At 38.6% G+C, this 16,954-nt stretch overlaps 1 protein-coding gene across 3 annotated transcripts in view; it reads left to right on the plus strand.

The window, feature by feature from the left end:
• The window catches only part of LOC141918900 (transducin-like enhancer protein 1), an 85,338-nt gene that overhangs the window by 23,748 nt on the left and 44,636 nt on the right, over positions 1-16,954 (plus strand). For 2 of the 3 annotated variants that reach the window (XM_074813838.1, XM_074813840.1), the window contains exons 5-6: positions 128-190; positions 1,106-1,210. In XM_074813838.1, coding sequence (XP_074669939.1) covers positions 128-190; positions 1,106-1,210 — 168 coding nt within the window. The remainder of the gene's footprint in view (positions 1-127; positions 191-1,105; positions 1,211-16,954) is intronic. The other variant, XM_074813839.1, reaches the window with a different exon arrangement.

Raw genomic sequence — 16,954 nt, forward strand, 5'->3', positions numbered from 1 at the left:
GTAGTATGAAGATGTGGATTTTTTGTTATTTTCTTCACCGTGTGAACTTAATATAATCCTGTACGCTAGTTAATATGTGGCAACAAACCTAGAACACATTTTTAATCAAAATACTTTTCCTCTATAGACAGAAATCGCCAAGAGATTGAATACAATTTGTGCACAAGTCATCCCATTTTTGTCTCAGGAAGTAAGTAAAACTGTTCAACTGTTAAAGTGCAATTATGTTGCTTTTCTGTTTGCAAATTAGCTAGTTTTAAGATGTTAATTTTATCACAATACACAAGTGTAAGGAACATCTGTTACAGCTGAAGTGTGCAAACCCCCTGCTAATTTGGTCTAACAAATCTGAGTTCAAACTAGTGACAATGACTCAGCCTCATTCATTGCCTGAGGAGAGTGGGAGTCTGTAAAATATTACTAATACAAAAAAATGCTTTCATTTCTAATCATGGTGATTGCTTATTTGATACTCAGTTGTCAAATGTGAATCTAATGAAATAAGCATGCTTATCTTGTCTACATAATGTTTCAAATTTTAGTGCGAAAGGTGAGTAGTTAGCTCAGATGCAAAACACTGTTTAAGGTTACAAACCTGCATTTGGTCTGAATGACTTCAATTGTAGTGTATTGTGGGCAGCTACTGTTTCATTTTGAAGCCTGTTATTTTGGATATGTCTTTTCAAACTTTACAGTTCACAAAGATTATTTGTAATTCTTGTTGAGTTCAGTGAAGCACTTCTTTACAAAGATTATTTGTAGCTCTTGTTGAGTTCAGTGAAGCACTTCTATTTCAGTAGGTTTTGCTGTGTGGGCAGAGTATATAAATATTAAAATTTATACTACTGTGAAGTTAACATTATTGTCCTGTCAACTGAATTAGAAACTGATTATTCATTTTCCAGAAAACTAATATTGAAGTGGCATGGGGGAACAGGTGAGAAATAGGGCACTGTTACCTTTTATCTGCGTAAAATGTCTTGTAATAGGTAGCCTGGACTTCTTCAGACAAACTGGTTATTCAGGTGTTTATGATCCTGGTCTGATTTGGACTGGTCAATACCTTAACATAAATTCCTTCCCATACTCCTTCTTCTTTTAATAGCATCAGCAGCAAGTGGCCCAAGCTGTAGAACGTGCCAAACAAGTGACCATGGCTGAACTGAATGCCATCATCGGGGTACGTGGCCTTCCAGGTCTACCTCCTACAGTGTGTATAACTTGCTTTCATACCTTACTGCTTTGCTATTTTTAAAATAAGCTTAATGTTTTGATATCTAACACTGTTCTGATGCCCAATGTTGCTGAAGTGTTTGCCTTGCTTCCCATAGATTTTTAGCAGGGATAAAGTTAATAGTTTACTTTCAGAACATCATTTTGTGCAGCAGTACTGTGTATAACAAAACATATCCTGCAAGAAATATGATTAGGAGAGCTGCTTGTTTATTTGTAGGTATTGTATGTCAGTTGATCCAGTTACCTTTGCCTCATGCTTTGTGACACTTGAGTTCTTGGAGCCTGTACAACTATTCATTCTTCTTTCTTCCCTTTCTTGTGAATCCTTCATGAATTTTAAATTAGCAAGCTACTGAAAAGAAACTTCACTTGCTTTTGAAGTAGTATTAATTGTCTGACAGTGTTCTAATAGCCTTTCACCAAGTATGTGCTTCTTAATATGCTGAAATAAGTTAATACTACTTGCTAGTGACTGGTTGTCAATCACAAGTAATTTGCTTTGTATTAATGAACTTTCTGAACCTTACATTCCTTCCACTGCATGAGTTCATTTCCCCTACCACTAAGTCTAGAATATTTCTCATGTTTTCTGCCCTTCCAGACTAAGTGAAAGAAGTAGCTGAAACAAGAACCTATCCTTTCTGATTTTATTCATATGTGAACGCCTTGAGCGGATTCAAATTACTCATTTATCAATTTATGTTAATTGCTTGTGAGAAGATGCCCTGCTGGTCTTTATAGTTCCCTCAGACACTTTGTAATGATAATTAGACATGCTGCTCTACGGATTAACAGTGCCATAGTCCAATGACGTCTACAGACAATGGAACCAGTTAATCCATCTGTGCTTAAAATTACATCCCAACTGGAGATGGGAAAAAAAAACCAGGAGTGAGGGAGGATTAAAAGAATGAGCCTCAGCTTGAAAACTCTCCTTTCATCAGTTTCTCAATTGCAGATCTGCAGTTGGTTTGCCTGTGGTAAGCTATTGGCAGTCAATTAGGTGAAATAAACTGGGAGGGTGACCTTCATTTCCTTTTAATAGCTTTTCCTCCCCTTCAGTGGATTTTCAGCTTAAATTTTATTCAAGCTGCTTTATTACACTTGACAGATTAGCTTTGCATAAACATACCCCCCCTTCAAATCTGCAGTTTTGTCCCTTCGTATCAAATTTTGACTGTTACTTAGTTGATTTGCTAATCACATCTTAGAAACCTACATAATTACATCTGTATTTGTCACAATCTCCCCTATGCTTTGCTTGTGTAATGAATTACTTTATGAATACCTGATTTGATCTTTGGAATACAGCACATGTACATTTGTGGTATTTGATTAGCAAAGAGAACTGTACTTTCTTGCATTTTTTAAAATGAATTACTACTTTGGGATGAAAATGGAATGGAAAACCCTTTTTAATGAACTAGTTTTAAAGACTATTTTATGCAGTAAATGGAAATGTGTATTAAAATTTATTTAAAAACATTCTTGATGGACTTAGGATAGTGCTACTTAGCCAAACCAAATTTTGCTATCTCAGGTATGTCATATACCTCTCTTTAAATTCTGTACATTATAGTCTTCTAAAAGCAATAGGATCTACAAGTACCACATGCAATTCAGAACTTTTTTTGGGGGGGAGGGGGGGAAGCTCTTTGGAAGCAGGAATAGAAGCCTCCACCTTTTTCGTTTTTTAAATTATCTAAGATTCACCAGAAGAGATACTTTTCCTGTGTCTTCTGAAAGACTTCTGAATGATGCCATACAAATTCAAAACTGTGAATGACAAAATGAGTGTGTTGGACACAATTTCTTTGACCATGTAGCTGCATGCATGTACATAAAGCTAAAATTAAATGTATGTCAGAGTGGTCTTTTACAGTCTTATCAATAATTATCTTGTGCTGCACAATAAGTTTCATGCTCTGACATATGCTTGATTTTGTTTGAAAGAGACAGTGTGCATCCTGGAGAATCTGAATAGCATAAAATTGGGTTGACAATTCAGCGGACCTTTGCTCTCCCTCACTGAGCACGCAGCATGTCAAGCCCTCTCCCCAGAGGGGAGGACACATCAGAAGCCTGTCTGTTCCTACAAGCGGCAGCTGCACCAAGAGTGAGCACGGCACAGTTTGATAGCAGCTGTCAGTATTGTTCAGGGACCTGACTTAGTGTAAAGAACAATGGAAGGGCCATGCTGGTAAAGTGCAGTGTCTTTCAAGATAAGAAAAGAAATAGTAATTTAACGGTTTAGACATCTATTATGAGCATGAAAGATCATGAAACTTCTTTTCAGAATGCAAATAGGCTGGAGTAATCTGTAACAGTAGAAGATGCAATTGAGTAGCCTCTGGAGTCATACTTAGCGAGGATACTTATGTACAATAAATTTTGAGGATAGGAGGAAAGTTTAATTTTCCTAGATGATGTTCACTTGCGTAGTTTCTCTTGATTGGATAAAATCTACATTTTTGTCAGAGTTTGACTTTTTTTTCGCCCCCTTTACGTTCTCTCTTTATGGGCCACTGTGTCCTGACACTAGATGATTCAAGAGTTTCCCACATGGCTTGCCTGAGTTAGAGCAATTCCTGTTGCTGCTGGGCCATATGTGAATTCTGGAAGGGAGAAAACCTTTAATTAGTGGGAACAACTTTTTGAAATACAAGGTGATTTTGAACTATCTTTATTTTGTGTTTATTTCCAGTGGAAAAGGTGGAAACCTGTTAGAGGACAGAGTGAGGATAGGAACCTGTAGTCTCATGGGACTGAGATTTTTTTTTCAGAGAATTTACCTACAAAGTCAAAAGCCAGGCTTTGGACTTGGTGTATATTAAGCACATATGTAAGAGAATGAATGAATTGACATATTTTTTTTTTAAAAAAAGAAAAAAGGTAATATAGTTGGACTCAGTGAGCTTGTAAGCAGTAATACTCTGTGTTGATTAAAAATTCTTACTTCAGGAGAGAACAGTGGATGATACTTCGTTATTAACAGTCATACCTTTGGCCTTATACTTTTCCTGCATGTTCTTGAAGGCTTTAACTTCCAGCCATGGGGTAGCAGTGTGGCTAAACAGCTTCTTTGCCAGTTTCTTTGAATGGCACCATTTAATATTTATTATATTAAAGTTGAATTATATGAAAGTAGCAATTTTGCTAGATAAATAGTAAACCAGAAACCTTTGACTTAAGATAAGTGTACCTGTTATCTCCTTGGCACTGCTGCAGTTGCAGGCATTGTCCACATTTGGGGTTAAGGGAGAATCCAGATCATGGTATGAAAGAATTAGGTAGGTTATCATGATTTAGCTTGAAGGTTTGGTTTTGGGTTTTTTTTTTTTTGAGAGATATGATCTGGATGGAAAATGGAAAGTACTCAAAGTTCATGCTAGGAAGTATAAGGGACAGTAAAATTGGTCTATCTAGATGTAAACAATGCAGAGTTCGTTAGATTTGCTTTCAAATTAATTAGGTAGCTTGAGTAGAATAAACAAATATCTGAATGGGAAATATAAGCAGAAAATAGTAGTATTTTTTAGCATTGCATTTTAGATACATGATTTCAGTGTACCACTGAGTAGCCAGGTATGACTGATTTTGCTTTTGGATGTGGGTAGCTAACGGCTCTGAAATATGTATCTTTTGGATTGACAGTACTCTTGAGACAGATTGAGTTGTAGGCCTCTGAGAGGCCTTTCCACTGTTGCATGAGGTGATTGGCTAAAGGATTAGCAAGATGTGGGATTATTTTTTCTCTCTTGGCTGTGGTTGCCAGCTATCTCTGGGATTGTAGTGTGTGAAGCTTAAGAGGATGAGGTTAACCTCTTGAGGGTTTATTCTTATGAGTGTGTAGTTAATCCTTAGAAAGCCTATAAATAACTAGGCTGTATGTTTCATTATAAAATAGAAATACAGACTTGAGCAGAAATGAATGTAGAACTTAATGCAAGGGAAGAGCTAAGCAGCTGTAGCATTACTTTAGATCCTCCTCAGCCATTGTCTGCATTATGTGCTGAGGGAGGGGAAATTGCCTATTTCTTTTAAATTAAATAGAATGAGATCTAGTGAGCACAAGACACTATGTCCTCACTTTTAACATAAACTAGTTAACCCCAAGTCTAAATTACTAAACTCTGGCAATAGGAACTCTATTGTGTGGCAACATCCTGGGTTATTCTTCATATTTAAATTCTTTAAAATATGTAGAAACCTTAATTACATGTTAGGATTCTGCCATGGTAGGTGCTTTTAGAATACGAAGGCTCCAGACTTGTAAACTAAGTTTAAAATAGGTATTAAAGGAAGAAGGCATTTTTCAGCATGACAACCGGTATTCTTAAAGTACCGGTCCCCAAATAATGGTCAGATTTTTATTGTTAGTGCCACTAAATTTTGAGGAAAAATAAAGTGTTATTGATGTGTATTGGTAGTTTGTCCTACTGAGAACAGAAAACCTGGGCTAAAATGTGTAAAATGTGAATGGATAGTGTTAACCAAACTTGGTTTCTGCTTGATATACCCCCCTCTCCCCCCGCCACACAGACACACTCTGTGCACTCTGAACTGATGGGGACATGGAGAACCTTGGAGCAGCAATATAGAGGAGAGTAGTGTCTAAATGAGACAGTTTCCTGCAGAAGATATTCTCAGTCATTCTGAAATTCTGAGGGGAAAACTGCATCCAAATGTCAAATATAATTGAGTTGCAGGCCAGACCTCACTTACCTTGTAAGGTTTCATGTGTGAGTAGATAGAAGAAGGTACATCTTGGATCTTGTCCAAAAAGAAAAATAAAAGATCTTTAGGTAGCTCTCTCATCTAGATCTAATATCTAAGCCACAAGTCAAAGGTGACACCAAGTATATGGTTACAAATTTGTGAAGCTAAACAGCTCTCAAGAAAGGAGTGAAAGGGAGATAGTTGGAAGAAAATGTTAGCTAGACATTAGAAATGGTTAGCTAGAGCTCAAAGCTGAAAACATGCAACTGCAAATGCAGGGAGAAGGTAGATTCTGATGAGATGATCATGTGAGGTACCAACAGTGAGTTGGTACCACTAGCTAGATTAGTATCTACTGAGCAGATGGTGGTGGTATGGGATGTACATGTTGAATGGTAATGACCAGTAAGTTGGTTTATTTTGCATCAGGAGAGAGGTGCAGGGGGGGACTGGTAAGATTAGAAGAACCTGTGTTATGTTGCAATAGAAACAGAAGACCAGAAAAGTCAATGGACAATGTAGTTTCAGGAACAGTTAGGTAGATAAAAACAGAGGAGATTGATATGCCAGAAGAGATGATTCCTTCTTTTTGTGAACTTCGCTCCAAATGGTTTTGTTAAACAGAGTGGTTTGGAAGAAATAGTTTCAGAGGAATGGAAGGTTGGGTCAAAATGCTGGAATAGTACAGTTCAAGGAAAGTAGTTAAAGAAAGTGTGTTCAGTGAGCTTTAATAAAGAAAATATGGAAGGGCTACCAGAAAGACTAAAAGGACACAAACTGAAGAGACGAGCATGTCTTTTCCGCTCTTGCAAATGTCTCTTTTGCATTCATACTTGAAGTGGGGGAATTGGACTAGGTGAAGAGTCAGTAGGCTGAGATAAAACTGTGATGTGACCTTCAGTGCTTTTCTTGAAAGAAGACTCAGATATGATAGGTTTGGAGGAGGAAGGAGTTGGATGGGAAGAATGAATCGGTTGGCCCAGACAGAAGAGAAACTCAGCTGGGACTGCACATGAGGTGAAATCAAATGCAAAGAAGTTAGTTGAGGAGAGGACAAAGCATATCATTGGCATGGAGTTGTCATGCACCATGAGTAGGAGTAGAGAAAGGTATTAGGAGTTTGTATGTTGAATAATGTGAGCTGTAAGGGGACTACTTTGTGGTAGGAGAGAGAGGTGCACAGAATGAAGCATACAGGTCTGAAAGGAACTAAGGTCTGGTTTTAAGAAACAAACACTGATACACTGAGGTGAACTGTCACTGTGCTGATGAGAGTGGTGTGATCTGCGCAGGCAAAATATACTTGTAACTGTGAGACTGTGACAAAGATGGAGTCAAGGGGAGTAGAAAAGTGCAGAGATAGATACAGGGGGACACAAGTACTGTAAATATTAAACATTGGAAATGTGCAGGAAAACAGCAACCCACTATGTTTTTCATAGGGGAAAAGCAAGGCAAACTGTCGAGATAGGCTGTGTGGGAGGACTGGAAGAGGAGGGAGAGAAGCTTGCTTTCCATGTTCTTGCACAAAGTGAGACTAATATAGGCATTTAGGATAACTTCAGGTAATATTAAAGGCAGGGCAAAGACATAGTTTGTACAGCCATTTGCTGTAACTGTAATATGCTGAAGAGTTTATATCAGCTTCAGGATTCCTGGTATCGTGTAACTGCAGTATTTTTTCTTTTTTCAGAGTACTTGCTGAACTACCAAGGTTGCTGTCTGGTATAACACTTAATTTCCTGAGACTGTCCCAATACTGATTTTAAAGGTGCTGGTTAACTGTATCTCAGAAATTGAATACTTACAAGCAGTATTATTGAGGTAATAAAAGTCAGGATTAGCAAACATGGATTGCTTAAATGCACGTGCAGAAGTGATCGTCATTTGGTAGGTGGAAGATGTTATTGAATGTATAGGAAATTTCCAAGAATCTAGTCTGTGTCTTGGAACAGCAAATAAAAATCAGTGTAGTGCTTTTCATATGACTGTCATATTTCTCATTCTTTAATATCTCTGAAATGTTTTTGTAGTTTGTAGTAGCTGGGACAAAAGGGTGATGAGTGTAATTTAAAACACTATATTTAACATCTGGATTTTAATTTACCAAAAAGCCTTTCTACTCCATCATTACTATGTTCATGTTCAGCAAGATTTAAATTTCTAGAGACTAAAAGAATGTGGAAGGAAAATAAATAATTTTAATCATATGTCAGTAATAAAATCCCCTATCTTTAAAGTAATTTCCAAATTGGTGCAATGCATGAACAAGTTTTTGGCTGCTGTGGCAGCAGGAACATGCTTTTGAAGTGTTGTTGGATGGTAGGCATGTTAACAGTAGCTAAAAAGGCAAATACATAGATTTGAGGTTAGAAGGTGAATAATAGCCAGAATTTATGGTTGCCCCAGATAAGAGTGCTGACAGTTTCTGCAAACCAGAAGCAATGTGTGCTGACAGCTTCATTCTAGGGACTTAAAGCTTGCATCTGAGTCTTCAGAGAAAGCAATATGTACTTGTCTAAAATTAAAGAAGAGCTTTGTTCTCAAACTGACTAACACTGACAGTGATCAGAAGAATGTAACTGGTTTCAGAAAACCAGCCTTTGTCTTGTTTGGACCAAGATAATATAATGTCGTCTTTTGTTGCTTTTAGAATGTGGTTTTGAATTTGTTACTTTCCTTTAGAGTCTGGGAAGTCCTTTGGTGAAGACACGTTTTCCTGCACAAGGATCATTTTTTCCATTTTTACTCCGACTCTACTCCTCCACTCCCTCTTGCCCTGTGGCATCTGTCCTTAATGAAGGCTTCTCTGGTTCCTCCATTGTTGCAGTCTTTTTCCTCCAGTGTAACTTCAGCCTTGCTGTTTGTTCATTATTCCTTTAGAATTTAACCTAAGGAAAAAAACCCCAACATTATTTAACCTAAGAAAAAAAATAATACCGTTATGAATACAGGGACTCTTAGAACATTCTCTTCTGACTTGTTTCTATTTCCTTTTTTTGCTATAAACTGTTTGAAACAGGAACTGTTTTTAAGCCAGCCCTGTAATACAGATTTTTAGTAGAATAGCTATGAAAAAGCTACATATACAAACACACAGAACTTTTATATTTTTATATAGAAGTATAATCAATACATATATACAGAATAGTATGTATATTATATAACATACAGTATACGTAGTATGTAACAATATAGTTAACATAAGATACAAAATACATCATTGTGTATATATGATGTATAAAATGTTATATGTGTGCATTTATACATACAAGGTTATGCTAGCATAACAAAAGGGCTTCTCTATTTTGTGGGCTGCTTGTTGTGTTGCCAGCGTAGCTGCTGGTACAAGCACTAGCAATGCTTCAGTGGGTCTGCACTTGGTACAAGCAACTAAGTTTTAGGTTGACTTACAGAGCCTAAAAGCATGGAGGAGGGAAGAAACCCCTTCTTTTCTGTTGGCAAAAACCCTTATGTGGTTGCAGCTACACCAGTGGAGTGCTAAGGCACCTTGGGGAGAAGATGTTGCTGAACTGGAAGAATTCCATCTGCTGGCAATATCCGGCATCCTTGCTGCAGGGCTCTGCTGGCGTGGCAGGATCTGCAGAGGCTGCACAGTGTAGCTAGGCTGCTAGTACTCTTGTGAAAGTGCCAGTCATGCTGGCAGTACTATATAATTATTCCCTCTATATCAACGAGATGTTAAAAATCTTGCCATTTAACAATTGTCACTAAACTTTTGTTAAATAGTTAATTGCTGATCACTTCGTGGGAAAACAGCTGACTTGCTCCTTTACTGGGTGTGGTGACAAATCGTTTGGGTGGGGTCACCCACATCTGCCATTCCTGTTCACAAGAGTGATCTTTTTGAGGAGGCTTGAGTGTACTATCTATCTTTCTAATTCTGGTGCCTGGGCTTGCCCTCCAAAATGCCAGAAGGAAGGGAAGAGAAGCCTAGCTCTTTAAAGTGAGACAGAAAGACACAGTAAAGATTAGAGCTGCTGCTCAGCAGACTGCTAAGGAAAAGATAGGATGTTTCTTTCTCCCTTGCAGTCTGTGTCTGCGATCTATAATGATGTGGGAACTAATCAATGGTTAATAAGCTACCCTTGAAAAATATTTTTCTATTTGCATTATACTGGGGAGCATTGAAGACTTGTTTCTCAGTTTTATAGGTGTAAAACTAATTACAGTATTCAGATTAAAAAATGGGATCTTATGATTCAACAAAAGTACTGTGTGTGTACTTGTAGGTAGGCTGGTACTGGCTGTAATTCAAATTGATAGCAATCCAGGCCTTTCTTGTGTTGAGTGACTTAATTTTCCTTTTTTAAAAAAAAAAATCCTCATGAAATACAGAATATAGTCTAAAATACAAGCTAAAGAATATATTTAGTATTTATATGTCTTATATAAGGATTTTAAGGAGCTCTCAAATTTTCCTGTTGTAGTAATGAAAAATTGAATTTAGAGTTTTTCTAGGTAGCAGGCTTCGCTATAAGTGCTTTGACCCTTGCTGGCTGTCTCAGTTGCCTTCTGTGGGCTCTTTGGAGGTGACCCATGTACACTAGTGATTTGCTGGCCCCACATTAGAATCTGTGTTCTCTTCCTGTGTTGTAATTTTTCTCTGGTATCATTTTTCTCTTGAACTACACTGCCAATCAATAAATACATATTTTTGTTTCAGAGAAGTTAATGTAGCAGCTTCATGACTGCAACTAGTTTTTATTTTCTTCGTTCAGATAGACAAGACCTTTTAGCCTTCTAGAGCAAGTATATGGGGAATTATGCTTGTAAGTGTTTATGCTAACGTTCCTTACTTTAGCAAGGTTAAAGAATGTAGCTTAATCACTAATGCAAGGAGGAAAAAAAAACCCCTAACTCTAGAGTTGGACAGCTTTAGTGTTCTATGGCAAAAACTGTGCAACATAAATCTGTAGAAGAAATACATTTTACAGTGAAACAAGTATGTATCAGTGTAAAAGTGTAGTGAGAACAGCAGAGCATGAAGTGGTCTTTTTAATCTTCATAAGCCAGTTGAAATCAGCATTGCTTTTCCTATTTTGAGTTTTCGTTCCTAAAGGAGGATCCAATAGCAGAGGACTGAAAGTGAGTTCTGAAAAAGAGGAGAAATAACACAGTGAGGAAGTAATCAAGAGACCAAGTAGAAAAGGAGTTAAGGAAAACAGATGAAAGACTCTGAGAACCATAAACTTCATGTTGTTTTGCAGTAGCTTCATGGAGTACTTTGGACATGCTGAAGGTCTTGTATCTGATTATTTTTTTTTTTTATAGATAAGGTGGCAGAAGGGTTTAGTTTGTCAGTGTTGTTATTGCTGTATCAGCAGAGCAGTGAAATACAACTTCTGAGCCTTATTTCAGTTACCTTTAGAGAAGTTACTTTGTGAGAAAAGGACTGCTTGGGGAGTGTGTAGGGAAGGAGAAGCTGTCTTTATCCCAGTATAGCATCATTTTCTGGTTTATGTGAGGCAATTTATGCAACCCTTTACTGCTACAAAAAAGCTATATGCAATTGAGACTTATTAGTGTGGTTTGTGTTGTTCGAACAAGTGGAAACAGGAACTGTGAAAAACTTACAAGAGCCTTCTGTTCAGAACATTAGTTTGAAGCAGATTCCTGTAGTAGAAAATAATAACAAAGAACAAACTTAAGATAGATAACTTTTTCATCTTCTGACTTTGATATTTGCTGACGTCAATTCTCTACACAGTAAAAAGTTTTGATTTTTTTTTTTGTGGGAGTGGAAAATAAATGTTAAGACCCAAAGATGCAATCCTGTGCATCTTCTGTAATAAAGCATGAAAAAGGAACAGGATTTTTCCCATGAGACAGTGCAGTCTTTAATCATGCCACTACAACACAAATGTTACATGTATGAAATAATGGCTTGGGATAGCTTTTGCCAATACTGTCCTTCTGTGGACTTTAAATCTCTAGTACAATTGACATTTCACATAGTTTATAGATGGAAGAGACTTGCTGGAGACACTGTTTCTTTGTTCTGAAGGGACATTCTCTTCCTGCACCCAAGGCACTGTGGCTTGTTCACATAATGGATAGTTTTCAAATAATGTCTGCAAAACTATAAAGGCTCCATTCTCGGCTCACTAACTAGAGATGCAGTTGTGGGCACTTTCAAGTTTGTTTACTGTGGTATAGTGTAGCTTCCTATCTGTCAGAATAAAACCTGAACATTTAGAAGAAGGGGAGATAAGGAAACCAAATGAACCAAAATAAACACAGATGTTTCAAAGGAATTAGGTAGAAAATTAAGCAATGATAGTAGTAGCTGACTCATTTCTCTAAAACACATTTAAACAGGGAGAAAACAGCAATAGGAGTGGCAGAATCATGGAATGCCTGAGGTTAGAAAGGAGCCTTGGAGGTCATCTGGTCTACCCCCCCTCCTTGCCCCTCCCACCACTCAAGCAGGACCACCTAGAGTCAGTTGCACCGGACTGTGTCCATATGGCTTCTGAGTATCTCCAAGGACGGAGACTCCACAACCTCTCTATGCTAGTGATCAGACACATCACAGTAAAAAAAGGTGTTTTCTAATGTTCAGGAGGAACCTCCCATGTTTCAGTGTGTGCCCATTGCCTCACACCCTGTCATTGGGCCATCCAGTGATGGGCTACAAAAACAATTGAGGGCCTGGAGCATCTCGCATATGAGGACGGGCTGAGAGCTGGGTCTGTTTAGCCTTCTCTAGGCCCATCATTGGATACTCTTCAGTATCTCCCTGTCTCTCTTGGAAACCTAGAACTGGATGCAGTATTCCAGGTGTGGCCTCAACAGTGATGAGTAGGGGAAAGATCACCTCCCTTGACCTGCAGTACTTTTTCTAAAGCAGCCCAGGGTGCCATTCACTTTCATTGTCACAAGGGCACATTAGTGGCTCATGTTCAACTTGTTGTCTGCCAGGACTCCCGGGTCCTTTTCTGCAAAGCTGCGTTCCAGATGGATGGCCCCCAACATGTATTGGTGCGTGGGATTGTTCCTTCCGGTGCAAAACTCCGCACTTACCCTTGTTGCACTTCACGACATTCTTGTCAGCCCATTTTTCCAGCCTGTTGAGGTCCCTTTCAATGGTAACACAGCCATTCGGTGTACCAGCCACTCTTCCAGTTTTGTCTCATCAGCAAAAGAAAGCAAACTCAGAGTTTAGTTTTGCAGATTGCTGCTATGGTGCTAAAGATTAGGGTTCAAATAGGTCAGAAGGAAGTGTCTTGCAGGGACTGCTGACACATTTTGTGATTAGTTGGTATAATGGTGATATTATCAAGGAAGAACAAACATCCAAAAACAATGAAGAGGAAACATGGCTTCTGCTACTGAAGCAAAGTTAGAAAACAGAGTAGTAATCAGTCCATACAGGATAGCTCATATATCAGTCTGTTCACCTATCATAGAATGGTTTGGATTGGAAGAGATCTTCAAAGGTCAAGTCCAACCCCACTGCTATGGGCAGGGACATCTTTCACTAGATCAGGTTGTGCAAAGCCCTTGTCCAGCCTGGACTTAAACACTTCCAGGGAGCGGGCATCCACAGCTTCTCTGGGCAACCTGTTCCAGTGTCTCACCACCCACATCATAAATTTCTTCCTTATGTCCAGTCTAAACCTACCCTGTTTCAGTTTAAAACTGTTGCCCCTTGACCTGTCACTACAGGTCCTGGTAAAAAGTCTCTCCATCTTTCTTATAGGCCCACGTTATATATTGAAAGGCTGCAATAAGGTGTCCCTTGAGCCTCCTTTTCTCCAGGCCAAACAACCACAACTCTCTTAGCCTTTCTTTGTAGGAGAGGTGTTCTAGCTCTCTCTGATCGTTTTTGTGACAGTCCTCTAGAGTTGCTCTAACAGGTCCCTGTGTTTCTTGCAGAGTGGACCCCAGAACTGGGTGCAGTACTCCAGGTGAGGTCTCATGACAGTGGAGTAGAGGGGAAGAATTACCTCCCTCCCCCTGCTGGCCAAGCTTCTTTTGATGAAGCCCAGGATACAGTTGGCTTTGTGGATTGCAAGTGCACATTGCTGGTGCATGTCCAATCTTTTATCCACCAGTATCCCCAAGTCCTTCTCTGCAGGGCTGCTCTCAATCCTTTCATCCTCCAGGCTGTACTGATACTGTGAGTTGCCCCACTCCAGATGCAGCACCTTGCCCTTGGCCTTGTTGAACCTCATGAAGTTCGCATGTGTCCCCTCCTTAGGCCTGTCAAAGGCTCATCTGGATTGCATCCCTTTCCTCAGGTGAATCAACTACACCACACAGCTTGGTATCATTTGCAAACTTAATGAGGGTGCACTCAATCCCATTAGCTATGTCATTGATGAACATACTCCAGTAGTGCTGGTCTCATTATGGACCCTTGAGGGACACCACTAATTACTGGTTTCCACAGGGACCTTGAGCCATTGGCTCTTTGGACTGAGTCTCATTGACTCTTTGGATGCAGTCATCCAGCCAGTTCCTCATCCGACTAACAATCCATCCATCAAACCTGTACCTCTCCAGTTGAGTGGCAAGAATGTTGTGAGAGACTGTATCAAAAGCCTTCCAGAAGTCTAGGTAGATGATATCTGTAGCTCTTTCCTTGTCTACTGATGCAGTCAGCCATTGTAGAAGAATGTGGATATATTCTTAAGGGAGGTTGTTATCCTGCAACTTGTTCTTTCCTGTAGTTGAAATACTCTTTTGAAAGTATTTACAGAAACTTAAATGCAAGTACTAATTTATGGTTTAGACTGTCCAATGAGTTTACTCCTGCTAAATTTGACTGTTGGTAGTGTGGGTGGTGTGTGCAGAGTTTTGGGGTTTTTTAGAATGGGGGAAAAGGTTGGATCTTACGGGAGCATAATCTTGAGTTGTTTCTTTTTTTGGAAGGTTACATGTGCAATGTTGGTTTTAAGAGTGTTTCTAAACAGTGAGGGAGCAGGTTATTTCTTGGTCAACTAGCTGTATATGCTCAGACAGTTGCCCTCATATGTCCATTGGCTGTTGACATTTGATACAGGCTCTCACTTCCTTCTGCTACTGAAGCAAGCAAATAAAAAACCTACAGATTTCCCTTCGGGAAGGGAGAGAATATGGCAATGAAACTGAACCCAGTAATACACATTTTTCTCTCATGTCTTTCTGCCTGCTTGAGTTTAACAAAATCACATTTCTTTAGTTTTACAGAAGTTGACATGAAATAGTGCCCTTTACATTTCAGGTCTCTAAATGACATTTGTGCTTGCCAGATACTTTTTCAGAACACCTCTACCGACCTTGGCAGAATCAGTTGATAGTATTACTAGTGCTGATAAGGTTTTGGAAAACTTTTTCTACTCTCAGGTGTTTATTTAGAAGGGCACAAGAGAAGACAGCTATTGTAGTTTGGGATCAGGTATAACCATTTTCCCACTGTTCATCTGAACACATCTGAATTTTTAATTCAGTGCTTTTCAGCAGATACTGAATAGTACATCACACATCTGTTTAAGAATGCTCTGTTAAATGCTAGGAATTCAAAACTAGATTTTTAAGGAAACAATAGGTGTTTGTGACCTCAGCAGAACTACTTTAAGATGGTAAGTCATCTAGGAGCTCATGCTCTAGCTTGATAAGCAGGAAGCCTAAAGGAGACTTGTCATTGTTTATGTATAGGAAATCAGTTTCACAAAGACTTACTGACTCTGTCTCTGGAAATCTCTGGGAGAGATTGAAAAAAATTAATTCCAAAATTTAAGTCCTAGTTAAAGAGCTCTTTATAGCTGGAACATGCCTGAGGTGTTGGAGGTGAAAAACTGTACTGCCTTTAAAATGATTAGGAGGTACACGTGCTCAGAGAGGCAGGTGCTGTATTTTTCACATGTTGATTTTTGGGTCTTTCTGGTCTTGTTAGGGGGATACTGGGGAAAAAATTTGAGGCAATAAAACCTACATCTAGACAGTATAGTAAGCTGAATTTGCCATTCCTTTTCTCTCTTTGTAAATATGAAGAACTCATTTTTTTCAACAAAATGGTGAGTGAACTACTGATGCTTTTAAAGTCACTGCTATGGCTAATTATCTCAGTGCAGTCACTTACGTATGCATCATTGCACCCTTTTCTACCTTCCCACTTCCCTCTGAAAGTGGACACAGCCCTTGCTCTGCAAGTAATAATAATTGGTAGTAAGACAGACCTGTTACTCATAGTTTTTTGGGCATGTTTCTTATGGCAGGTGTCTAGTTTTTAATTAACTGTTAATGAACATGCCTAGTAGACCATGATACTGCTGCCAACTTACTCCATTTTATATCACACTGCTGCTAAGCTCTTAAAAGGTGATAGAGCAGGCATTAGTGTCTTTGAAGTGACGGGAAAGAGATTATATGCATAATTGTTTCTAGGATCTACTATGGCAAATGTCTGGTTACTAAATACAGTGTGGCTGTTATCCATCTCTCTAGTCTTTAGTTTCTTCCTTTGTGTGCATCACATATTCCCTTTTCCCCTTTTAGAAAGAGAATACAATATACTTCTAACAATTCAAGTTTTTTTAAATAAAAAGAGCATGAATGTCTCGAAAGGATTATCTTTATCTATGTCTTAGGGAGAACTTTAAGCCTATTATGAATAGGTAATATATAAATAATAAATCAATACACTTCAGTCTTAAACAGCAGTGGGCCTCAGACAATAAACATTAAATCACAATATACTTTTGTTGGCTTAAAAAACTATGATTAGATTTTTAGTCTTAAGTCTGTTTAACTTAGTTGGATATTTAAGCATCTTTGGGTATCACTTTCCTCTGATACTCTCAGTAACCATTTTGCAAAGCTTTTAAGAAGTTCTGCAGAGTGGTGCATTTCCACTTGCAGATCTTACATTCTGTTCTACCCCTAAGAGTGGGCATTGCTTCCCACCGTTCATATCCAGTCCCATCAGAGAAGCAGGACATAACCTTTCTTGTCACATGCTTTCAGCTTCAGAACCTGTTAGAGGGGATTA

Source organism: Strix aluco, chromosome Z (genome assembly GCF_031877795.1).
Source record: "Strix aluco isolate bStrAlu1 chromosome Z, bStrAlu1.hap1, whole genome shotgun sequence".
Classification (NCBI taxonomy): domain Eukaryota; kingdom Metazoa; phylum Chordata; class Aves; order Strigiformes; family Strigidae; genus Strix; species Strix aluco.